Here is a 26,233-nt window from a genome sequence, read left to right as displayed (position 1 = left end):
TCAAACGGAAGTAAGAAAACGGCTACGGCAACTGATCATTTTTTTTTTTTTTTACGTTTTATTTTATTGTGAAAAGTGATTACTTATTTTTGTTCATTCATAAAAATTATTGTAGTAATGCGGCCATCTTTGTTTAGAGGACATTCATGTTCGGGTCGGGTGCCTTACCATTAGATTTTTTTTTTTTTTTTTAGCTCCTGTTCGATTCCGATGACACAGTTAGAAAGACAGATAAATTTTCTAAAAATTGATACCGTTTCGAAGCATAAGTTATTCTCCAAACAGCCTCAATCTTCCTCCGAATCCTTTCATTTCGTTTACTTTTATTTTTTCAGTATTTGGAGGCAGATTGAGGCTATTTGGAGAATGACTTATGCTTCGAAATGGTGTCAATTTTTAGAAAATTTATTTGTCTTTCTAACCGTGTCATCAGAATCGAATTCAGACTAAAACTTTCTGAGTAATAACATTTTTATTGCAAAAAAGTAATAATTAAAAAAAAAATTAAAGTGACCTCACTCAAGTGACTTTATACTTGAGTACTGTTAATGAAGTTTATTGACTAGCATTTTTTAAGAAAATGAGTGATATTACAACTATACAGTAGGAAGAACTTAATAACAGAAAAGGCTAAACTTTTAAGATTCGTGAACACTTGTGTTGAGTAAACAGCGGTCAAGGATGTGAATAAGCAGCGAGATGGGCGAGGAATGAAAGAAAAATGAGAACGAAGAATATGTGTCTGATGTCTTTCATACAGAAACAGGATGTTCGTACATGACTTGTGCCCAGATGTAGCTTTACACTAGCGAACCTGCCCTATTTCTTACTTTATACAGATTCTAAATTTGTACTTCTTCTCTGCCAGTAAATATGCAATGTTCACTTAAGAACTATTAAGGCCCTAGTTCCGGCCTTTATGGTTTACTAATAGAACTCCTGAATCTCGATGTCGATCCTTTTTTGGCATCCTGAAACGTCATTAAATGGGCTACTTTGAACTGGAGGCAGTTCTCTAGCGACTTGGATCACCAACAGATGTTAAAGGTGCATTTTTTGAAAATCACTCGACTTCCTCGATTCAAACGAATGCCAAACACAAAGAAATAGACCGATCTGGCTGAAACTTGGTGTGTGTTCTTCCAAGAGATGCTACTAACTAAACATAACCTCGATACGCGTCAGTAGTGCTATCTCTCTGATTTTGCACGGTCTTTTCAAACGACCCTCGTATGTACTTTACTTTAGAAATTACTTTTATTAACCATTAAATAAAATCCAAGTCCTGGAGACCAGGAGTAGAACCTACTAAACCAGCAATACATCTTAGCATTGCGGGTCTAGCCTATCGTATAACCGCTTGACTATCGTGGCGCCTGAAAAATGGTGCACTTTTGTGATTAAAATAGGAGCGAAATGGATTTTTTTTATTATTATTATTTGAATAGAAGTCCTATTTTCTAATACTTTGAAATTCAATTATAAATTTTGATTGAACCTTAATTACTTTCGCTTAAATTTAATTCAAAAGATAAACTAATTTTGTTAATCCTCTTCAATGTATTCAAGTCTGAATATGATGGTAATAGTTTGGTCAGAATTTTTTTATTTTATTTATTTTGTAAGTCGTGCGTTCAGTTATATATTTTATTACTATTTTTCTTCAAGGAACATTAAGAATTGTTTGTAGAGAGACGGTGAACTCCATTCTTATTTTATATTATTTTTTAATTTTTTTGTCATTAAATATTATTTATTTATGTATAATTTATTTTTGTAACTGCAAGAATAATTTTATTTGTTTATTGAACACTAACCATTAAGTTTTTTAATGAAATTTAACTCACAAACAGAACCCCTTGTAATATGTAAATACATAAAATACAGTATTTATCTAATCTAATGTAATATTTTGAAATTCAACAATTCGCATTTAAATTAAAATAAGTAGCGTTTATTAAAACTGTCCGGTAGGTCAGTTGTATAAGGGTTGATCGTCAAAAACTGCACGAAAAAGCGTAACGTTGAAAAACACCCAACTTTGACAATTTTTTTCTCTTTTTCTATAAAAGATAAAATTCCCAAATTTTCTTTAAATTATAGGGCAAATCCTCCTTTATAACTGTAATTTTTTTGCAACAACCTAGATCTGATAGATTTTGAGAAAAAAGTTGCCGAAAATGTGCAAAAACGGCATTTTCAAAAATTGTTGTTGTTCTTCTTGTTGTTGTTGTTGTTGTTGTTGTTGTTACCTTTTTTGTAAACAACGTAGCGCCTAAACCGATTTTCAGCCAGCACAAGGGTCTGTGACGTCTAATAAATTCTAAAAAATATTAATGAAAATTAATGCAGTAAAATTGCTTAAATAATATCAATGAAGTATTAATGAAATTATAGGTACTTGCTGATTTGTGTACCTTTTGGCGTTTAATCAACCCTTATACTTAACTTTTTAAACTGTAAGTTTTTGTTAAGGAGATTTATTTAAAATTAACACTATACTATGAGACTTAACTATGAATCCTATAATGTTAATACCTAACCCTATCTATCTCAAAATTCAATTATCTGGGGAAAACGTTTTCTAGTATAAGTTGTAGATCAAATGAGTGAAATTCAAACAAAAAGGTAATAAAACTGTTAACCTTTTTTTTGTGGAAAAATAATGGAAAAAATTTTAAATAAATGGAAAAATTGATCAATAGACTACTCGTCTTAATCGATTTTATTTAAGATCTTACTGCCGCGTCAAACGATGGCACCGGAGATTATTTATATTCCGCCCTCGTAAGGCGTAAGCCTGCTTGCCAGGGCTAAGTTTAAATACGTTTATTTTTCTAGAACTTCTGTATGCGAATGTTGGAATAAAAGCTTAAAAATTCTTTTGAAAGTGTGAGGTGAGGGTTGTGGCAGAAACTAATTTTTTTTTCTCCGCCAGTAAAAAGGTCGAGGGAAATGTGCGGAACCAGTGAGCCTGAAGCTCCCAATATAATATAAATAGAAACCAGAAGAGAGTGAAGAGAAAACGTGGCAGAGAAAGTTTGATATAAAAATAAGTGAGGAAATAAGTGAGGAAAAATTATAATTGCCTCGGCCAACTCAATAAAAGTTTTGGGAAAGTTGAAAATAAGGAAGTGAAAGAAAAAGGAAAAGGAAAGCAAGGAAAAACTGCGCCCTTATCTCTCCCCGGGGGTGTTATTGTTAGTGTCGACCGATACAACTAATTATTTAGATAGCGCAGTTATTGGCTTGAGATAACCAACCAGTGGAAATCAATAAAATGTTTAAATTATCTAATTCCATCTTGCTGAAGGGTTATTTAATGAGTACCTTACCAAATTAAATATGTACTCCAATTTAGTTTAACTAAGGCTTAAAATTCCCACTCTCCTCCGATAGAACAGGAATTTCCAGAACAGCGCCTTAATTAAAATAATAATCATTAATGCAGTGTTTATCGATCGAACATCTTATGATGCATTTACATTTAAATATGGAGAAATAATAACTAACTAATTTGTTATATACAGTCTTAAAAAGAACATAGCCTCAACAATGATCTTCTTGCGTCTTTTCCGTCCTTTTTTGGCACTACATACCTACGAAGATATCCTGGAGTTAGAAATGTCCAGGCCTTCATTTTGCTTGTTTCCTTTATGCTTGCGAACAACTTCTTTCTGAGAGTCTTTTCTACAGTCGTACGTTCCACAAGATCCAGATATACCAGTCTCACTCTCTGAAGAAATAGCATTTATGCGGATCCTCTCTATGAGAACATTAAATTTTCCGTAGCACTTTTCCCCAAGAAATAAATGCTTTTTCAGCGTCCAAGTCATGGTTTATGGTCTGTCATTTATACTACTTCTTTAGCCTTTCTTGACTGGTTCCTAAACCATCTCTTGTAGAAAGATAAGGAAATAAACGTGACATGAGATTTTCTGGAAGGACGATCGATGCGTAGATTTTGATTTTGTTTGCCCTAAATTTCTTTTTGTTCAAGGTTACCAACTGGAGGATAGCTCTATTCTAGGAAATTAGATGGGAAATGTTACATTAGGTCGAAAGATGTCTTGGGGCGATTGCATGATACCAAATTGAACAGAGATATTTATAGAGCTGGTGCAGTTGGCATTTGGATCTTTCGATCATAGCTTTTTATGTTTCTAACAAATTTTCCAAATAATAAACATTAACCCCATTGTTTTCGGCTACTGAATGATAAAAATTTCTTTCAGAAGTCATTTTGATTAACTCCGTGCTCTAATGTAAATCGTTGCAATAATTCAATTCATATCCAGTAGCAGGTGCTGAATTACAACGGTAAATTTATTAGAATTTATATTATAAAAGGGTAATTCCACGGATCTTCGTCACACTTGAAAACATGAGGGCCGAAAAAATGGATGAAAATATGATTTTTGGATTGTGCTTCTCGACTAGAATTTACCTGAATTTTTTCAGATTTTTTTTCAAGGTCATTTATTGTTTATAACATTTTTTATTTATTAAAAATATGAAAAATCAGAAATTTCAATGAATTTTTACGCCAATTCTGGCCAATAAACAAAAAAAACATCCCATATAAAAAGTTTGTGTTTTTGTCCAAATTTTTCAAAAATGATATTAGTTTTTAACGTTTTATACAATATCTTTATTTCTTATTTGAAAAAACACTTTAAAAATCGCAATTCCCAGAAAACGCCACCTTCTATCAGGCTGAAATTTGGCAATAATATTGGGTGTACATTCCAAAAGACACATACAAATTTTCAGAGTGGACCGCCTAGTAATGCTGGTTTTAACGAATTTTTAAGTTTTATAACACTTCAAAATGGCGATTTAAATATGGCGACATCTACAGTTGTCGATTGAAACCTCCCCGCCTGTTATTTTTCGTATGGCAACACATTGTAGATGGTGCTGGAATAATTGCGGTCTAGTCTGATCTCTGAAAAAGGAAAATGAAAGTTCGGCGAAACACACAGAAGGCAAAAAAGAAAAAAAATGCGAAGAAAAAAGTCGCACGAAAGAGTTTGGCAAGTCGCTCAGATTATAAACATTTAGACCGTTGTTCCAATCCATTCGGTTTGGATCGGCACTTGATCAAGACAAAATTGAGAAAACCCTCGAAGCCTTTGAAAAAAAAGTTTGGTTACCTGGGAGGTCGGCTGTGTAATGAGTGCAGGAAGAAATTGTATGACACAGATAGGTTTTGAGGTTATGTTTATGGTACACATAGTTACGTTGTCAGTTACTTTATTGTTATCAACATTTTTGCAGACCGAGAAACTTTTCTGTCTTTGCAAAAACAAAAAGGCCAGCAAATGGAGATCCAAGATGAACGACAGCAGCAAGAAATTGCGGATGATTATGAGATAGACGAAAACGGCGGTTCATTGCAAACACAGCAATCCGTTGGAAGTGACAAATCTTTTCACGACAGAAACTATGAAGTTGAAGTGATCAATTCTAGTCTTCTGAATGCAATTGCAGCTTCACCCATCACAAAGCGATGCTTACAGAAGGAGTCACAACATCGTTAAAACAGGCATTACTAGGCGGTCCACTCTGAAAATTTGTATGTGTCTTTTGGAATGTACACCCAATATTATTGCCAAATTTCAGCCTGATAGAAGGTGGCGTTTTCTGGGAATTGCGATTTTTAAAGTGTTTTTTCAAATAAGAAATAAAGATATTGTATAAAACGTTAAACTAATATCATTTTTGAAAAATTTGGACAAAAACACAAACTTTTTATATGGGATGTTTTTTTTGTTTATTGGCCAGAATTGGCGTAAAAATTCATTGAAATTTCTGATTTTTCATATTTTTAATAAATAAAAAATGTTATAAACAATAAATGACCTTGAAAAAAAATCTGAAAAAATTCAGGTAAATTCTAGTCGAGAAGCACAATCCAAAAATCATATTTTCATCCATTTTTTCGGCCCTCATGTTTTCAAGTGTGACGACGATCCGTGGAATTACCCAAAAGGAATTTTAAAAAAGTCACTTTATTATTTATCAATAAATAATAAATAGTTATTTCATCGCGTTTCTCCACTTTTTGTTTTAAGGAGTCACTTTCTTACTGAAATGCTGCAGGTCCTAACATCGGTATTTATTTTTTTAAGATATTACATTTTCTTTGATCTCAGGAGACCTCAAAATTTTGATATTTTCAATGGAAACTCGTAATTGAAAATTTGCCACGACTATAAAACTTACGCAGCAGAAGGAAGTAAAAAAAAAAAAAAAAATCTTTTATAAATTGTAAGTTCTGATTGTGACTCTACAATTGAAACAGCACTTCCGTAATTGTTTGTAGGATCCATTCAGTTAAACTGACTTATTTTTGGCAAAAACTTGAACATTTTTTTCACTTAATTTCTCATTACAGTTCAGAGACTACGAGATTTTAGGTTACCATAGAAACGCCTGTTGGAAACCACAAAGTTATCTCTTCTGAAGACGTAAGTGTTTCCATAGCAATATAATATATTCAATCACATACTCTTTGCTTACACAAAGCTATGGCCACCTCTCTACGTACATATACTCGTACTCTCTAAGTAGACACTGCCATTATTAGAGAAATAATCGTTACACTTTATTGGAAAGCTGTATAAATAACCATCTCATAGCTTTGCGAGATAATGGCGAACTCTACTCTGAAAACATTACAAATGTTTTTAGACCCTATTACTCCAGCTTAATGGTCATTTTCTCTCTTTTACACACCATTAGTCTAAATATAAAAATAGTACAATACGGCCATTACAATAGTGTACACGCTATCCTCGAAATGCAGTAAACTAGTCCGTTTATTTTAGTTTGACTGCAGTAATGGTCTACACAGCAAAGATTGTACTTTATATTTAAAAATAAAAATTAGATTTTGTGATAGTTAATAAAATCGATCTTTCTTCTGCTTCCAGAGCAATCCCACAATCGTTCCCTGAATTCTTTATATTGTTATTATACCGCAACAACCAAAGCTGATGGATACATGAAAATTAAATTAATAACATAATGATACTAAAACAATATCGCGTTCGGGGTTGTAACGAGGGTGATCCAACGATAATCGTCTTAAGTCGGTTAATTAATTTACGGAATGAATTAAATTTATGGATTAAATTTTAAGGATGACCTTATTTATTGTTCGAGTCCACTGGCGTTCAGCCTTCGAAGAGAGAGTGGCATACGGAAAAGGGAAATATGATGTTGTGAGAGTTTGCTGCAGCAAAACTACGCTAAGTCAGGATCAAACAGGATTCACAGGTCGATGTGGATGTTATGATTGGCACGGTTGGTGCATCAGTGATAGATCCAAGGATATTTTTGTTTACACAGTTTCAATTCAATTCAGGTTGGAACGTTTTGCTGATCTGTAAATCAAACATAGGAGTGAGCAAAGTCTTGATCGTTTTGATAAAAAGTCTTTCAAGAATTCGGTACCTCTGGTAGTTTGAGTCTGTTATATGAATCCTGTTATGTGAATGGCTTGTTGAGTCCAATATTTTATACCGGAAGGAGTATTGTTAGATGTCGCATGCTCGGAGGAAGTCATATCCCTTCTGATTCCTTTAAGGAGGGGTTTCGTAAGAGTAAGTCCTTTATAGCCAACGTGGTTTCCAAAAAGTTGTAAGGGAAAAGCTGTGTTTAAGAAATTTTCAAACTTTGAGGAAAATTTTTAAAAATTATGACAAGAGAAAGCGTGGTTTTCATTTAAGAGACGTCAACATCTGAGGTTAATAGTGGCTCCCGGGGCTATTTTCATCGCACTGCTGTTCTCTCGTTACAGTCAACACTGCCCATCGCCGGACTGAGAGCATCTAGAAAGAGGGAACAGCTGGATTCGAACCCGTGCGACATTCTCACCAGATATTTTAGTCGCCAAGCTCGTTGAGCGAAAATTCAAATATTCATTTCTCTACCTTTTTTGTTTTTTTATAACTCGGAACCTGCGCACTGTTTGTAGTAATAACTCTAATGCCGCCAGAGATACTTGCTTTGACATCCTTGCTATAACATTCTTGCTTTGACATCCGATCTAACATCATTAAACTGGAAGAGCTGCTCTCAATATTTTTAATTTAAAAAATTGCCTTCGTAATATATATTTTGTTTTAACCTTTCGCTCTATAAAATGGAACATTTTTAACTAAAAATCCAAGCTGAACACTCTTTCAAAATTCACTTGCTACAGTAAAAAACATTGTTCCTCTTGGAACTTATTTAAAAAAAAGATAAATACTGAATGTTGGTTAGAAGAAAGTGATAACGTTAAAAGAAGCGTGATGTTAAGGTCTTCCCAAAATCCCCCGGAAATTAATGTTTAAAAAACAAAAAACAAACCGAAGTGATAGCACTAAAACGTTATGTTCAAGTTAAAATCCCACTTTTTTGCTGACTGTAAAGTGACAGAAATTTAAATTAACTGTTTCCAACTTTAAATTCGGATAAACACCTAATTTTCAACAAAATTACACAGGTAAATGAACCGTACATAATGGCGAGTGTAAGGGTCTGTGTGACATATAATAAATTCTGAACTATATTAATGTAAATGCAGTGTAGTAAATTACTTAAATGATAACAATTGTAATAAAATGCCAATTAAACACCTGCTTTTTAGAACCTTTTTAAATGACTGAAATTACGAACTGAAATAGAAATGAAATGTTGGGTACTTGCTGATTTGTGTACCTTTTGTCGCTTAATCAACCCTTATAACTTAACTCTTTTAACTGTAAGTTTTTGTCGTGAAGATTTATACATAGAACTACAAGTATTTAATTAGAATATCAAGTTTAATTGTTAATAAATGGTGACTCTTTAGAGGAAACCCTCAATTCTCAATTGAAGTGGTTGTTCTACGGCTGATTACTGTAGAGTCTTACGGTGGCCACTGAATTCTATGCAGCCCAATTTGTGTTTCTTTCCTATCGTTTATGAATGTTGCTGATCAGCATATTGCTCCTAGAAAGTTGAGAAGAAGTAAAATGTTACTATTAAATATTAAAACGTGGCTTTAATATGGAGGTAATGGTGAAAACTTACAATATAAAGAAGTACTGTGATCGTGTTTAATTTTTAGAGTTTTTGGTTTCTAGGCTGTTGATATCAAGATCTCGGTTAAAATTTGACAACCAGAAGTACAATTTTTCTGACGTAATTTTAGTTTTTTGCGGTTCTCTAAAAAATGACTTTTTATAGATAAATTTTGGCTTTAATCTTTGTATACTATTTATCTAGACTAAATCCTAACAGCTTTATTGAAAACGTTTGGTTTTTAGGGAAGGATTCATGGGGCTGTTCATCGGTAAGCTTCACGCTGAAGCATCTCTTTCAGCCACCTATAAAATGAATTGGATAAGAGTTTTTAATTGAGGAAAATCAGCTTCGCAGAAATATGATTCTACAGAAATGGCTTTTAAATGTTTTCGAAAAGGCCGCATAGATTTAAGGAGGAATGGATAGATTTTTGTCTGAAGTGAAGTTCGGGTTTTCAAGAAAAGTTGAGTTAAACATTTATTGAAGAGAAGTGAGATAAAGTCTAGTGAGATTTCTAGAGTATTGCAAAAGGTTAAAAATGGAAATCTGTTAAAAACCATGTGCTAATTTTGTCAATATTTACCATTGTAGTGGGGTTAGGAAATAATCTGAGGCTAGGTAGAATGTGATAAGAGGCATTGCGGTTATGTGGAGATACATATCTGCTGCAATAGTGGGGATGATGCGACCCATAGGAGATAGTCAGGGCTACAATAAAAGTAGTCGCAAGTCCAAACCATTTCAGGCTGCATAATACCTCCATTTGCGTAACAATGTTTGCTTTTACCATCTTAACGTGGTATGTTATTCCCATATACCAACTACGCTACCAAAGTGTAAATGTAGAGAAAGACGAGGGGCAAAAATGCGAAGTATTTCTTGGGCCTTTTTTTTATTCTTAACAAAAACTTTGTATCGTAAAGGGGTGAGTGGAATACATTGGCTGGTTCTTACAACAGATAACTGTTATATCGATAAGCGTGAAGAGAGAACTGTGGCTCTATATCCCCCTTTCGGGCTCTATATCCCCTTTTGGGCTGCATATCGTCATTGGCAACACATTGTTTTCTTTAGTACTCGCCTGGGAGCATCCATTGCCGAGGCCACATAACCTTATAGCCTTCAGATCGTCACCTTCTTCCAGTTTACTAAAACAACAACATTCAACTTAATTTACACCCAATATCTTCCCTTCTGTTTACCAAAAAATCAATCAAAGTCGATGGTCTTTCTTGTTTTACTTTTAACTAAGTTCTGGGGACATACAATTTTTTTTTTTGGGTTTTGTAAGGTGCGCAACATCTAGGGTCCTTTGCACCTAGACTATACTGGAAAATAGACACTTTACTACACAGCCTAATCTACACCTAGTCAATCTGATCGAAACAAACCTAACGGTTGGCCTAACTCGTATTTCCTTCTAACCTAACTAACTAATGTTGGGGTGGAGTACTCGATATTCCTCGCACCCCATAGAGATCTAACCTAAATTTTAAAAACTTATTTACACAAAATTTATATATACACTCATCCTAATAAGTACATTCACCCCAATAAATACGTACATCCCTAATATTTACATTCATCCTAATAAATACCTTCATCCTAATAGATATAATCCTATATATACATTGAGTGGAGTACTCTATATTCCTCTCACTCATTTACAATCCTAAACCTATTTACATTCACGCAGCCCATTCATACGCATGCCAGGGTGCCAATCCCGACACAAACCGGACATACAATTCTCACGGTTCTAACTTCCAAATTCTCTGGAAACTCCGATAATAAAACATACTTAATTATTGCTTAACTACCAAAAACTGCATAGAGTTAGTCGGGTCCTTTTTGCAGATGGACTCCGATGGACCACTTGCACGCTGTGCTAGATGTTGCTAGTCCACTACTGCTTATAACTTAACCAAAAGGTTTATTCAGCCTTGTTGGAACAGTCTACAAAGTTATATGGCCAAAATCGTGGAATATAACTAATACCCAAAGCTGTACCAAAGATATAAACACAAAATGCTGAAGCACACCTTGCTGTAAAGTAACTTTCACGTTAAGATTTTTTAAAATTAATTTTTTCCTTAAATGGTAAATATGCCTAATATTTAACCCAAGACAAGTAGTTTCTTTTTTGTTGTTGTTGTAAGTGTACACAGGCGTACTTCTTGATACTGTATTTGTATATATTTGTAAATTTTAATTACAATATTTGCGATAATTGTAAAATTTATCATTTAGATATTTATAATTTGTGATAAAAGTAGAACTGTACATGGTACTACCGGACAGTTTTAATTATACAAATAAGTTATAGTAATTCTGTAAGCTATGAGTAAACGAAATTACACAAGACACGGTAGCCAAGTGGTTAGAGGCGAGACCTGCGATGCTAATTAAAACTGTCCGGTAGGACAGTTGTATAAGGGTTGATCGTCAAAAACTGCACGAAATAGCGTAACGTTAAAAAACACCCAACTTTGACAATTTTTTTCTCTTTTTCTATAAAAGATAAAATTCCCAAATTTTCTTTAAAATGTAGGGCAAACCCTCCTTTATCACTGTAATTTTTTGCAACAACCCAGATTTAGTAGATTTTGAGAAAAATGTTGCCGAAAATGAGCAAAAACAGCTTTTTCAGAAAATGTTCTTGTTCTTGTTCTTCTTGTTCTTCTTGTTCTTCTTGTTCTTGTTACCTTTCTTGTAAACAACGTAGCGCCTAAACGCGTGAACCGATTTTCATGAATGAGGTGTCATTCGTTTCGGAATTTTACGTAGATGTGCCTTTTGGGGGTCTCGACGCTGTACATCAAATGGGGGAGGAGTTAGCCTCATATATGTGAGGCCCCTTCTCAAAATTATTATTACTAATAACTCTGAAAATGTTGACCCGATTTTAATAAAATTTGGCAGGATGAAAGGTTTAGGGCACTCCTACGTAACATTTAAACGACGTTCTGCTCTTACCCTTATTAGGGGGAAGTATGGTAATCGTTTCAAATTATCGAAACGTGAACCGATTTTCATGAATGAAGTGTCATTCGAATCGAAATTTTGTACAGATTTGCACTTTAAAAGTCTCGTCGCTATGACTCATCTTTAACAAAAACTTACAGTTTAAAATGTTAATAAGTATAAGGGTTGATTAAACGCCAAAAGGTACACAAATCAGCAAGTACCCATCATTTCATTTATACTTCATTGATATTATTTTAAGTAATTTTACTACATTAATTTTCATTAATATTTTTTTGAATTTATTAGATGTTTCACAGACCCTTATGCTGGCCATTTTAATCTACAAAATATTTGTTCAAGTAGAACACCATTTAACTTAGATTGACTGTAATATCTAATCAACAAACTATTAATCACAGGTTAAAAAGAAAAACTTTATTAAAAAAAATAATAAAAAAATATGAGGCTAGAAAATTCAAAAACTTTTTAAAAAAAATGCTCACACCAATATTCATCAATGATTTCATTTATTTATTTTTATTTTTAAATAAAAATCGTCGGTTTAAGTTCATTCTTCGATTAAAGTAATTGTTATTTTATGTAGTAGTCAAACGTTTGTAATAATAAGTAATAATTATCTGGCTTTATAGAAAATAATATAGTTTTCTTCAATTACATTCTCAATCTAGGTATTCTTCCCACAGTATTATATATTTGGAATATAAGATAAATAAGATATGCATAATTTTATGACAGCTAACATAATTATTCCAGTATTTTACTATAAGTAAAATTAGAGGGACTACATTAAATTACAATTGAGAAATGAATAATTATTGTTGAATAATTTACTTGATATTACCTACGCGTTATTTGTGCTCACAAATACTTCGGAAAGACGAATTCTAGACTGAAATATTGTTTTAAATCCGTGATTCAAATTTAAATAGTAGCCGACTCTACCTTAGTCTTTTTCTACTTTAACGTGCATGAACATACTCGTACATACATGTGACTACTCAGAATAAAAAGCATAATAAAGATAAATCAGAAGAATAATTTGGAATAAGGCTAAAATAAAGTACCTATTTAATTATGAAGATATAATATACATTTTATCATAATTATAACAAAAAAATAAAATATTATGAATGAACAAAGGGAAGGGATTAGCTATGCGGTTAGCGTATTGGATTCCCACGTGGAGGTTCCGGGTTCGAATCCAGCTGCAGACCCTTAGATTTTCTCTTTCTAAGAGCTTCTTACAGCTCACAGTGTTGTCTGTAACGAGAGAGCACTGTCCGGAGGCCGGCAGTGCACTGAAAAAAGCTCCGGGCGCCAATAACCTTAGATGTTGACGCACTTAAATCATAAAAAAAAAGAAAAAGAAAATGAATGAACTGGCCAGCATAAGGGTCTGTGAAACATCTAATAAATTCAAAAAAATAATAATGAAAATTAATGTAGTAAAATTACTTAAAATAATATCAATGAAGTATAAATGAAATGATGGGTACTTGCTGATTTGTGTACCTTTTGGCGTTTAATCAACCCTTATACTTATTAACATTTTAAACTGTAAGTTTTTGTTAAAGAGATATGTATTCTGGTACTGAGTTCGATTTCCGGTCTTAGGCCTTGGATTTTATTTAATGTTTAATAACATTTGTTTTTGTGCAAAACATTCATAGTGACAAAACCTTCAGTGCTGTAAGTATTTGACTTTCTGAGTGTAAAACCAAGTGCTAAGACAATTTCTCACCACTCTTTATTTATCTTCCAATTCTCCATTCTCAACTCTAAAGATGAGCAACACATCTAACTCCAAATCATCTCCCGCCAGCTTATCTACTTCCTCTGTAAGTTCAAAAACAACCAAAAAAAGAACAATCTCACCTCACAGCTCTCCCCCCAAAGACAAAAAGAAAAATGCTCCGCCTGCAGCAACTACGAAAACAAGCCTAGCAAGCAAACCCACTCTGTTCCCCGAGCTGAATCCAGAGCCTAGCAGTGCAACTGCAAATTCCATGCCAGACACAATAGTAGCTCCAGGAATACTCACCTACAACCCGTTCACTCCCCTAGCTACTCCAGATGAAATGCCTGCATCTGTGCCTACTCAGTCTCAGAAAATACCGAAACCACCGCCAATATATTTAAAAAACGTAACCAAGTACGCTGATCTCTGTAAAGCACTGACACAGTTAATTGGTCCAAACTGTTTTACATGCAAAGCCCGAGCAACTGATTTAATTATACAGGCGAAAACAGTTGACGGCTACAGACAAATAATCCACTACCTCAGGGAGAAAAAAGCAGAATTTCATACCTACCAACTTGAACAGGAGAAAGCATATCGGGTAGTAATAAGGTATCTGCATCAAAGCACACCTCCCGATTTAATAAAAGAGGAACTAGCGGAACATGGGCATATTGCCCGCAGTATCACTCCAGTTATTCATCCTGTTACAAAGCAAACATTGCCACTTTTTTTCGTTGACCTCGAGCCAAATAATAATAACAAGGATATTTTTGACCTAGAATTACTTTGCTACACGAGAATAACAGTTGAGGAACCTCACAAACAGCGGCTTATTGTGCAATGTAAACGTTGCCAAGAATATGGTCACACCAAAAGTTACTGCCAGCATCGACCAAGGTGCGTCAAGTGCGCTGGCGAGCACTTCACCCAAGAATGTGGCAAGCTTACCATAGAACGTCCTAAATGCGCACTTTGTGATGGAGAACATCCTGCGAACTATAAAGGATGCATAGTCCACCGGGAACTTCAACGCTCAAGAAGAAGACCGCCAGTCTACGACCATCCCTCAGCCCTCAACAGAGTAGCTGCGTCTGTTCAGCAACCTGCTGCTTCGGCCTCATCAGGGAACCTCCCACGGAACAACATTTCAGCCACCGTCAACGATTGTTCATCTTATGCCCGAGTGGTCGCGGGTCCGCCGCCGCCTCAGCAGTCAGCCTCTCCTTCCGACATTACCACTTTGCTAAATTCTTTCCTTTCTGACTTCAAATCGCTCCTTACTCCTCTCGTCACTCTTCTCACCACCGTTGTCAACACCTTACTTCCCCGTCTCGCTCCTTAATGCCTCTAACTCAGTTCTCTCTTACTATATTGCAAACGGACTAACTAACCACAGACAAGAGCTGGACATCCTCCTACACGACAGACGGATAGACATTGCCCTTATAACAGAGACCCACTTCACTGAGAAAACACGCTTCTACATCACTGGCTACCAAACCTACAGAACTGACCATTCTGATGGTACTGCACATGGCGGTTCTGCTATTCTCATAAAAAATTCATTATCTCACTTTCCCATTCCATACAATGCCTCAAACTACATACAACCTACTGTGATCTCTCTCCAAAGTGAACCCTTCCACTACAACATTGCTTCAGTGTACTGTCCACCTAATCACACAATCCTTCAAAACCAATTTCTATCCTTCTTCCAGTCTCTGGGTCCCAGGTTCATAAGCGGTGGGGACTACAACGCGAAGCATCCTCGCTGGGGTAGTCGGGTGGCAAACCCAAGAGGACGCCTACTCTACAATGCACTCTCTCTAACTAGCTTCTCATACATATCACCTTCTCAACCAACTTACTGGCCGACTGCTCCCAATAAACTCCCTGACTTGCTTGACTTTTTCATCTGCTCTAACATCTCATCATTTCATACTCACTCATTCACCTTAAATGAACTCTCCTCTGATCATAGTCCAGTCATCCTCACAATAGACATCCACCACAAACTTAGACCACCAAAACCAACGCTAATAAACGGACCTTTAGACTGGGACTTCTTCAGAGACTTACTTGAGAAGAAAATTGACCTCAAAATACCTCTCAAAACACCCCAAGAATTAGACAATACCGTTGATCACTTCACTGCCGCCATCCAGCAGAGTATCTGGCAAGCGACGACTAACTGCACCGCTAAACAACCTGCTCGCATACCTTACAACTTACCCCTCTATTTGCGCACACTCATAACTAACAAACGACGAACGAGATCTCTCTGGCAACGTACAAAATACCCATCTCATAAACAACAACTTAATCACCTGACAAACCAACTTAAAAAAGAACTCCGCAAATACTACAACAAACAATACACCGAATATACCGAATCTCTGACTACTGAAGACAACTCCCTTTGGGCTGCCACTAGACGTATTCTAAAATTTCAACCTACCTCCTCTCCTCTTCGTACTACTGACGGTTCCTGGGCTAAATGTGACTCGGAAAAAGCTGAACTATTTGCATTGCACCTTTCAACTGTCTTCATTCCGCATCCTGACGTTCTCAACTCACAACATACTCAAGACGTTATTAGGGACTTAGACATACCTTTACCTCTTTCTATGCCTCCAAAACCGTTCACACCCTCCCAAGTCAAGCAAGTCATTATTAATCTCAATAAAAAAAAGAGCCCTGGTTACGATCTAATTACTGCCAACATCCTACTCCAACTACCCAAAAAAGCAATAGTCTTCCTCACTACCATTTACAACTCTATTCTCAGAACTACTTACTACCCTATACTCTGGAAATTTTCTACAGTTCGAATGATACCCAAGCCCAACAAACCGACTCAACTACCTTCTTCCTATCGGCCGATAAGCCTACTGCCTCTCTTGGGCAAAATATTCGAGAGACTTCTGTTACCACGCCTCTACGAAATTACAGAATCTCTCGAAATTATACCGGACCATCAGTTTGGTTTCAGAAGCTGCCACTCGACGATCCAGCAGGCCCATCGTGTTGTAGACACCATCGCTTCTTCACTCGAGCGAAAACAGTACTGCGCTGGAGTATTCCTCGATGTTTCGCAAGCCTTTGACCGAGTCTGGCACGAAGGTCTACTGTGGAAACTAAAACGCATCCTTCCTAGCACTTATTACCTCATACTCAGCTCTTACCTCTCTGACAGATTCTTTCAAGTTCTTCAAGGCACTACTCATTCTTCCATCTATCCCGTCCTTGCTGGTGTGCCACAGGGAAGTGTCTTAGCTCCTCTTCTTTACACAATCTACACTGCCGACTTACCTTCTAACCTTAATACCTCTATTTACACCTTCGCTGACGACACTGCCATTCTCTCCACACACTCTGACCCTATCCTCGCAGTACGCTCACTACAGTCCCACCTTCACTCAATAGAACCTTGGTTAGAAAACTGGCGTATAAAAATTAACCCAACTAAATCTAAATACATAGTCTTCACACTCAAACGTCAAACTCCGCCACCTGTCTTCTTACATCACACTCCTATCCCACCAGCCGACCATGTGCGGTACCTTGGACTGTACCTAGACAAGAGACTTACCTGGAACCCCCATACGAGACTTAAACGTACCGAACTAAACAAACGATACAAACTCCTAGCCAGGCTACTCGACAAACGCTCAAAACTCTCACTACAGAACAAACGACGACTCTATACAGCCCTTCTCACACCAATATGGACTTACGGACTCGAACTTTACGGTACAGCTAAAAAATCCAACCTCAATAGACTACAAACACTGCAATCCAAAATTCTCCGCCGCATACTAGACGCTCCATTCTATGTAAGCAACCACACTATACATACAGATCTCCAAATTCCACTTATCTCCGAACTTGCCAAAATTCGATACAAAAATTTTCACCAAAAACTCTCACTGCATCCCAACCCTTTAGCTGCAAACCTGTCTACAACTACGCTACCCTCCAATCCTCGAAGACGGCTGAGGCGCCGTTGGCCCCGTGACCAACTGGGTGACTAACGGCGGCCATCAATGGATGACCGTCATTCACGTCTGCCACGCTATCCACATATATTCATCGCATTTACCTATTGTACCTGTAGGTACAGGTGTAAATTTCATTAAAAGGATAATAAAAAAAAAAAAAAAAATGTTTAATAAAAGAAATTTACAGTAAAGTATGTTAGGCGGCAATAGGCTAGACCCGCAAAGCTAATATGTATTGTGCTACTGGGTTCGATTCCCCGGTCTTAGGCCTTGGATTTTATTTAATGTTTAATAAAAGAAATTTACAGTAAAGTATGTTAGGCGGCTATAGGCGAGACCTGCGAAGCTAATATGTATTGTGGTACTGGGTTCGATTCCCCGGTCTTAGGCCTTGGATTTTATTTAATGTTTAATAAAAGAAATTTACAGTAAAGTATGTTAGGCGGCAATAGGCTAGACCCGCAAAGCTAAGATGTATTGCTGGTTTAGTAGGTTCTACTCCTGGTCTAGGCTTTGATTTTATTTAATGTGTTATAACATAAAAGAAAACAGTAAAGTATGTTTGCTAGTCGCTTCCATCCACGACACCAAATTGATAGTTTGGACGTTAAGCCCCGCTTGAAAAAATAGGCGATTACTTTACTTTTACTTTTTTTAACAAAAGACAAAATCGTAGATAAATTGAAAAAAATTTAATGGGCAAAATGGAAGTTCTGGTGGAAACATATTCTTCAAACTTATCGTAACAGCATCACATGTAATCTTCCTTGTCGCTGTAAAAGACATAAAGACCTTACATTACAGTGAAATGGACTTTAGAAAGACCGCCGCTGCGTTTTGTATTTAAGTCCTAATCATACACACATATATTATACTGATAACTTTGTAAAAATACAACTTTTTCTTACCTACTAAAACTCAAAATGGTAAAATAGAACTCAGGATATCTTTTAAAGTTTAATTGGTGCCACGAATAATATTCTGCTTCTCGCCCATAAGGTCGATGATGAAGAAAAGGGGGAATACTCGTATTCTTGATGACTGAGACATCCCCTTGCTGGGCAAGAAAGTAGAAATGGATGCAACTTAGGTCGTGAAAGTGGGTAGCGTACCATCCCAGCTCTTGTAGCATAAAGGACTTGAAAGAAGAAAATGATATTCGGGCGCTAATGACCCTGAAGTCGATGCACCTTCGCTCCAAAAAAACACACAGAAGACGATAACGAGAGAATTCGTAAATCAATAGAGTCTTATAATAATAATAATAGAAACAATTCTAAATAGACGTCAATGAAAAACAAATAAAAAATGGAGTTTTATATTAGTTTAGAACGTTATAAATAATGAGAACCTTGAAGGAATATTATGGAAATATACTTTTTGGTTTTATAAACTAGAGTAGTAAAACGTAAAGAGAAGATTTCGTTAAGATCACTCTGGGGAAATTAGACTTCACATTTCATTTCCACCGGTGTGCACAAAATGACAAACAACGGTGACCAACATCTCGTTTTATTATTTTACTCCTATTTTTGTCCTGAGATGTCTCTTCTTGAAATAATAATACAACAGTCCGGTCTTCATACATATTCATAACCTTATTTATCTTACTTTTTATTTGTGTCCTCAAGTAATTTAAAAGTATTATCAAGATATTGACAAACAAATCACGAAATTATTCTAACATTGTATGATCAATTATTCTAATGAAGTGATTGGTTAAATTGTAGACAATATTCAATATGAACTTGAGTTTGATGAACCTTGTATTTGACAAAATCTGGTCAAATTGAACCCTCAAACTTACTTTCACTATTACTCTCAAGTTGTTATGTTACAACTCAAAAACCTTAAAAACTATTCCCCCCTCAAAAAAAGAACTAAAAGCTTTTAATTGGTGCTACCGGTTTTGAAATTGTCTTCAAATTGGTAATTTTAACAACTCCTGTATAAACACTAAAAGACAGAACTGTACATTACAACTGAAATGGCACAATCAAAGGAAAAAATATAATTCAGAAGTTCTCTAAGAGTAATTATATATTTTATGTTCCAGATTTCATAACTCTTCATAATTTTAGATTTTTTTGCAATTTAAGAAAATTAAAGAAAAACTATTGGCGCACGAAGCTTTTACGAGTGCACTACCGTCCACTGGACTGTGTACTCTCTCATTAGACCGGACAGTGAGCTGTTAGAACTCCCAGGAAGAAAAAATTCTAAAGGCCAGTAGCTGGATTCGAACCCGGGACTTCCGCGTTGTAATCCACTACACGCTAACCACTGACCTAATCACTTCTCTGTGTTTCTTAAGAAATGTTAAAGAAAACTAATTATAGTCGGATAATAATAAAATAAATATAGTATAATAAAAAATAAAAAGTTCGAACCTAGAAGAGATCGCAAACTGTTCAGGTTGTTATTAAATGATTCAAAGTTAATTAATTTTTCCCATTTACAAATTATTTTTTTTTTTTTTATTTGTTAATTTATTTTGCAACTGTATGCATTACAATAAGCAAAAGAGATGAGTGATAAGGATGGCGCAAATACACACGCACGCATGTACATATCCATACACATACGCGCACATGCATGTGCACCAAGGGCGTGATTGGAGTGAACGACGACCATCCAGTGATGGAAGCCGTTAGCTCGCCAGATTGGCAAGCTTACACAGCAACCATCCTAGGAGGTCGGCGTTGTGTTGAGATGGTCGCGTGGCCACCGCCGCTTTAGTCTGCGCTGTGGATTAGAAGGAAGTGTTGTGGTAGACATGTTGTGGATCAGAAGGTTGTAGTGACCGTGTAGATTTGATTGGAGTTTTGTGTATCGAGTTTGCGCTATTTCAGAAACGAGAGGAATATTGAGATCAGAGTGTATAGTATGATTGGAGACGTAGAAGGGAGCGTTAACTATTGTTCTCAGAATTTTAGACTGTAAGGTTTGAAGTCGGTTGATGTTCGATTTTTTGGCGCTTCCGTAGAGTTGTATTCGGTACGTCCGTTCGTTTGTTTGTCAGAGTCAGTTTTGATCGTTTGTCGAGTAGTCTTTTCAACATTTTATACCTCAGATTGAGGTCAGTTCGTTTGAGTCTCGTGTGAGGGTTCCATGTTAGTCGTTTGTCAAGATGCAGTCCGAGATATCGTACTTGGTTAGTGATTGGTATAGAAGTATTGTGGAAGGAGAGAGGAGGGAGAGTTTTCTTATTTAGAGTGAATACTATGTATTTAGATTTCATTTCATTCACTTTGATTCTCCACTTTTGCAGCCAAGGCTCTAGAAGATTGAGGTGTGATTGGAGGGCACGGCATGCTATTACAGGATCTAGATGAGGAGAAAGAATTGCAGTGTCGTCGGCGAATGTGAAAGTGATTGTAGTCGGGTTAGTTGGTAAGTCGGCAGTATAGAGAATATAAAGTAAGGGGGCTAGAATGCTTCCTTGAGGAACTCCAGCGAGTATTGGAAGGATAAGAGAAGAAGAAGAACCCTATTTGACATGGAAGAAACGGTCGGAGAGATAAGAAACAAATGAATTTAGTTACATAAATGTGAGTTTTGTTTAAAATTTACTTTAAAGTCCAGCTTAAGTAAATAACTCTTCAATTTTAAACGGAATATTTTTTTTTTAATAAGCAATAGACCTTATTATCTACATTTGGCTGGGGAACCAAGTAGAATGGAGAGAGAATAGAGTTTATAATTTTAACCACATTAATTCTTCATTATTCCATTTCCAATTCTATTTTATGTATATATAAAATAACCTAAAGATTGTTTAGATTCATTGTACGAAGTGAATGGGCATCAAAATTTAAAACTTTAAAATCTTTAAAAAAATTACACAGGAGGGTCACCCATTTTAGTATCTTTTTTCAAACGATAGCATCCGATTGTAATAATTTTTACGACAAAATTTAGAATATCGGTAATCTTCCCAAGGGCGATTTTAGTTTAACAACTTTACTGAATTTTGAAACAGAAATTATAAAAGAAGCATTATAACAGTTTCTATACAAATATATTGCGAGTTAGATTGCACAAATATTTAAAATTATTAACTTGAACCTTTTCAATTTGGTCTGCAAAGGACAGGTATCAAATTGGAGCTGAATACAGCTCAAGTAATCAAGCAGTTTATTTTTGTTAACCAAGAGTTTGATTTGATAGGCCTTATAAGAGAATTAATACAACTTTGAGCACCTTCAGCTCTTTTAATAAACCATTAAAAACAATGTCCCAATAGTCCCAAAGATATTAGAGTAATTTAACTTTTTTAAAGAAGTAACTTTTTACAATAAAATTTATAAAAGCGCTTAGATCAGCAAAGAAGGTTCTAAAATCCTGTCCAATGTTCACCATCATTGTAACTAAAATATTTAAAGGAACAATAAAATCTGCAGAATAATGTTGAAAATGGTTTAGTTTTTCATGAAAAGGAGCTACTGTTCAGATCTAGAGTAGACAAGCCTTAAAGCTGGCTTAGAAACAAGAAAGAAGACTCTAGTACATGATTTAGACATCTGATATCGTTGAACTGAACTATACTAACATCGCTTTGTACTGGTAACAGTAATTGAAACAGTCAATACCACAGGTATTATATGACAAATGTCTTTCTACAACCCACTCGCTGCTCTTCTATCCTCAAATTCACTTCGATCCACCTCTAACAATCAACAATTCATGCTTTTCTGTACAGCCTTAATAGAAACTACTTCTAAGCTGTTTTGTCACAATTCATGAAATCGCTACTCATCTCTGAATATGGCTAAAAATAATCATTCATTCGTTATAAAATAAAAGATATGGAAGAGATCAGATTCTCAGGCAAAGATCCCAGGTTCAAGTCCAGTTGCCTGTCCCAAGATTTTCTCTTCCTAGTTGCCGAGAAGTGAACAGTGTTGTCCAAAAACGAGAGGACAGTGTTCAGAGGCCACCAGTGCTCTGTAAAATGCCCAATGATCTCTAATGTTGACTAGAATTTAAATATTTTTAGTAGAAATACCCCCTCCAAACACACAATTTAAAGCGATCTTGATCATCCACACTATAGAGATGTTTTTATTACTTCTGTTTGCGTACCTAAATTTTGATTTTAATATTTCAAAAAAATGCCGACAGTGAAATGTATTGCTCTAATTTCAAAGATTACGAATTTCTCCCAATTATCAGGAATGAACTACATCATCAACAACCAAGAATTGATAATTACTGAATACATTATAATTGGCGATGTTCGTTGGAAAAGAATTTCAAAAATATTGCAACTAGCGGCTTGTGTGAGATTTACGGAGTTGAAGGAGGTAATTTTGATTAAATTGGAACATATCCGCACGTTAAAAAAGAAAATAACCAGTTATTTTAAGTAGGCTAAGGATAAAGAACTATCATTAGACAAAGTCGATGCAAATATTTGGATGCCTAAGATTGTCAACGCCGTTTTATCTTGAATGGAAAAATGTTTCGGTGAAACTTTCTTACATCACTTGAACTTCATACTTCGCTTTTTTTACTTGAGTGCACTTAGCGGATGAAACTCTGCGACAATACTACCAGCAAGCATTGCACTCTTGGCTGTTGACTAAGGTATCAGGCTGCTTGCAACATTGATAAGAATGTGCTACAGCTCGGGAACGATTTTTCCTTACGTTAAATGCTTGCCCTATTCATAAAAAAGGTCTTGGCGATTAAAGGTGATTGAAGGCAGATTTCCGTATGGTTCAGTAGTTCTTGCAATTTCACTCAGATTTACTTGTAATAAAATGTACTCTAATAACGTATTATATTCTTCTAGTTATATATGAGTTGAGATTTCTATTATTCTATAACCTTATTCTATTAAAATTTTCTTTGACTCATAAAAAATAACTAAAAAAGGCAATAATCATAGTCAATTTGGGGGTAAAGGTCGGGCAAAACACCACCAAGTGCAAAGTATTTTCTTTGGTCCTATAGTTTCAAAGCGTACATTCTTCCATCATTTAGTTTCGAAATGCATGCCAAAATCTTCAAAAAAAAAATACGTAATTAGAAATATTTAACAATGTAATAATATAAAGGAAGAATTTGCTTTGCAGTAATCACAGGTACAAATCTAGCAGCCTAGATAATCGATACCAAACAGCTTCATTTCTATAAGTGTCTGGGCCAGACGTTAGAGAGAAAACATTGACCGAAAAGAGGCATTGTACTTGACACCAGCCTCCAATGATCTCAAATGTAGAGCGCGCCTTAAATTATGTATTTAGTAATCCTAGAATCATAGAGAATCAATGGTAGATAAATATTAGCCTAATATTCACTTTGGGCTTCTTGAAGAACGTGGTGGCACATCAAGCGGCTTAAGAGCTTCAGCAAATGGGAGAAGAACCACTGATCTTCGCCCAAGCAAAGGCTGACACTGATGGGGCAAAACCTAAAAGTAATTTGGAATCTCATGATGAGAAAACCTCATAAAATCTTGCGAAAAGGGTGGCTTCGAAAAGTATTAATAGCCAATTTTAGACAAACCATCAGATTATCTTGCAGGTCCACTTGTTCAAAATAGAAATACCAAACAGAAATATTTCCTCTAAGTTGTCCCAGGAGAGTGTTGGATGCTCAACATCTAATTTGAAATAGAATAAAAACTTGGATATATTTAAATAATATTTATTGCTTTAATGTTTAATACTCTTTGAAATAAGATCATTTACTAAGGTACGGCTTGATGATCCTTAGAATTATGTGAGCTATTGATTAGTTTAATGATTTTTAAATCATCAGCAATAGAATAATGGGATAAACCTTGTCACTTGGTATAAATGCAATGATATAAAGAAATAAATATTTTCATTGGTATAGTTGGTAAGATATTTCAACTTTTACTTACCATCATGAGAATCATACAGATAAATAATTCTTCTCCATCCGTAATATTTGACTGTATCGATGATGGCTTGATGGTAATCAGGTCGCATACTGATGGCATAATCCAGGAATCCGGAAGAAGGTGCCGATACCTGCAAAATCGCATACATTATTAATACAAATAAAGATTATTCTCTTATTGTTTGGTTAATATTGTTTTGAAGATTAAATGTTTTGAAATCTAATAGGTACGAGGGTCGTTTGAAAAGTCCGAGCAAAGTCAGAGAGATAGCACTACTGGCGCGTATCGAGGTTATGTTTAGTTAGTAGCATCTCTTGGAAGAACACACACCAAGTTTCAGCCAGATCGGTCTATTTCTTTGTTTGGCATTCGTTTGAATCGAGGAAATCGAGTGATTTTCAAAAAATGGATGAAAAAGAATTAAACACTACTTTATGAAAGGCAAAACGCCTCAGGAGACTAAAGAGAAGCTTGATAAACATTATGGTGACTCTGCACCTTCGATTAGAACAGTTTATAAGTGGTTTCAAAACTTTCGGAGTGGCCATATGGGCACAAGTGACGCTGAACGTTCTGGACGCCCAGTTGAGGTTACTACTCCAGAAATCATTGATAAAATCCACGATATGGTGATGGATGACAGAAGAGTGAAGGAGATTTGCTAGTGCTGTGGGCATCTCGAATGAACGGGTACATAATATTTTGCATCAACATTTGAACATGACAAAGCTATCCGCAAGATGGGTGCCGCGATTGCTCACGCTTGACCAAAAACGAAATCGTGTGAAGTGTTGCAAGGACGGTTTGCAGCTGTTCCAGAAGAATCCGCAGGACTTTAAGCGTCGTTTCGTCACTGTGGATGAAACATGGATACATCACAACACTCCTGAGACCAAAGAACAATCTAAACAATGAGTTACCAAGGGGGAATCTGCGCCAAAAAAGGCGAAGACCGTTCCTTCGGCCGGAAAGATTATGGCGACTGTCTTTTAGGATTCGCAAGGAATAATCCTCATCGACTATCTGGAAAAGGGTAAAACTATTACAGGTGCATATTATTCATCGTTATTGGACCGTTTGAAAACCGAGCTGCAAGAAAAACGCCCACGATTGGCCCACAAAAAAGTCCTTTTCCATCAAGACAACGCACCAGCTCACACCTCAGCAGTTGTGGTCGCAAAATTAATGGAAATAGGGTTCCAACTCGTTTCACATCCCCCCTATTCTCCAGACTTGGCTCCCACGGGCTACTATTTGTTCCCCAATATGAAGAAATGGCTGGCGGGAAAAAGATTTTATTCAAACGAGGAGGTGATTGCAGAAACGAATGGCTATTTTTCAGACTTGGACAAATCCTATTATTCGGAAGGGATCAACAAACTAGAGCAGCGTTGGACGAAGTGTATAAGCCTAAAAGGAGACTATGTTGAAAAATAAAAAAGGTTTACCCCAAAAAATTAAGTAGTTTTTATTTTTGCACGGACTTTTCAAACGACCCTCGTAACATTTTGTTTTTATTTTCTCCTCCTTTTCATAAGGAGAGTTATTGCAATCGTGCAGATTTCGGTA

General features: G+C 35.7%; 1 protein-coding gene across 2 annotated transcripts in view; it reads right to left on the bottom strand.

The window, feature by feature from the left end:
* The window catches only part of LOC141449260 (glutamate receptor 1-like), a 950,852-nt gene that overhangs the window by 226,321 nt on the left and 698,298 nt on the right, over window positions 1-26,233 (bottom strand). For both annotated transcript variants that reach the window (XR_012455423.1, XM_074118495.1), the window contains exon 4: window positions 24,665-24,794. Coding sequence is in view for 1 of the 2 variants with exons in the window: in XM_074118495.1 (XP_073974596.1) it covers window positions 24,665-24,794 (130 nt within the window). In the remaining variant the exon portion in view is untranslated. The remainder of the gene's footprint in view (window positions 1-24,664; window positions 24,795-26,233) is intronic.

The sequence above is a fragment of the Rhodnius prolixus genome, unplaced genomic scaffold, assembly GCF_049639745.1.
Source record: "Rhodnius prolixus isolate KJV_2025 unplaced genomic scaffold, Rpr scaffold_2, whole genome shotgun sequence".
Classification (NCBI taxonomy): Eukaryota; Metazoa; Arthropoda; class Insecta; order Hemiptera; family Reduviidae; genus Rhodnius; species Rhodnius prolixus.
The sequence above is the reverse complement of the archived record's forward strand: the minus strand, read 5'-3'. Positions and strand labels throughout refer to the sequence as shown.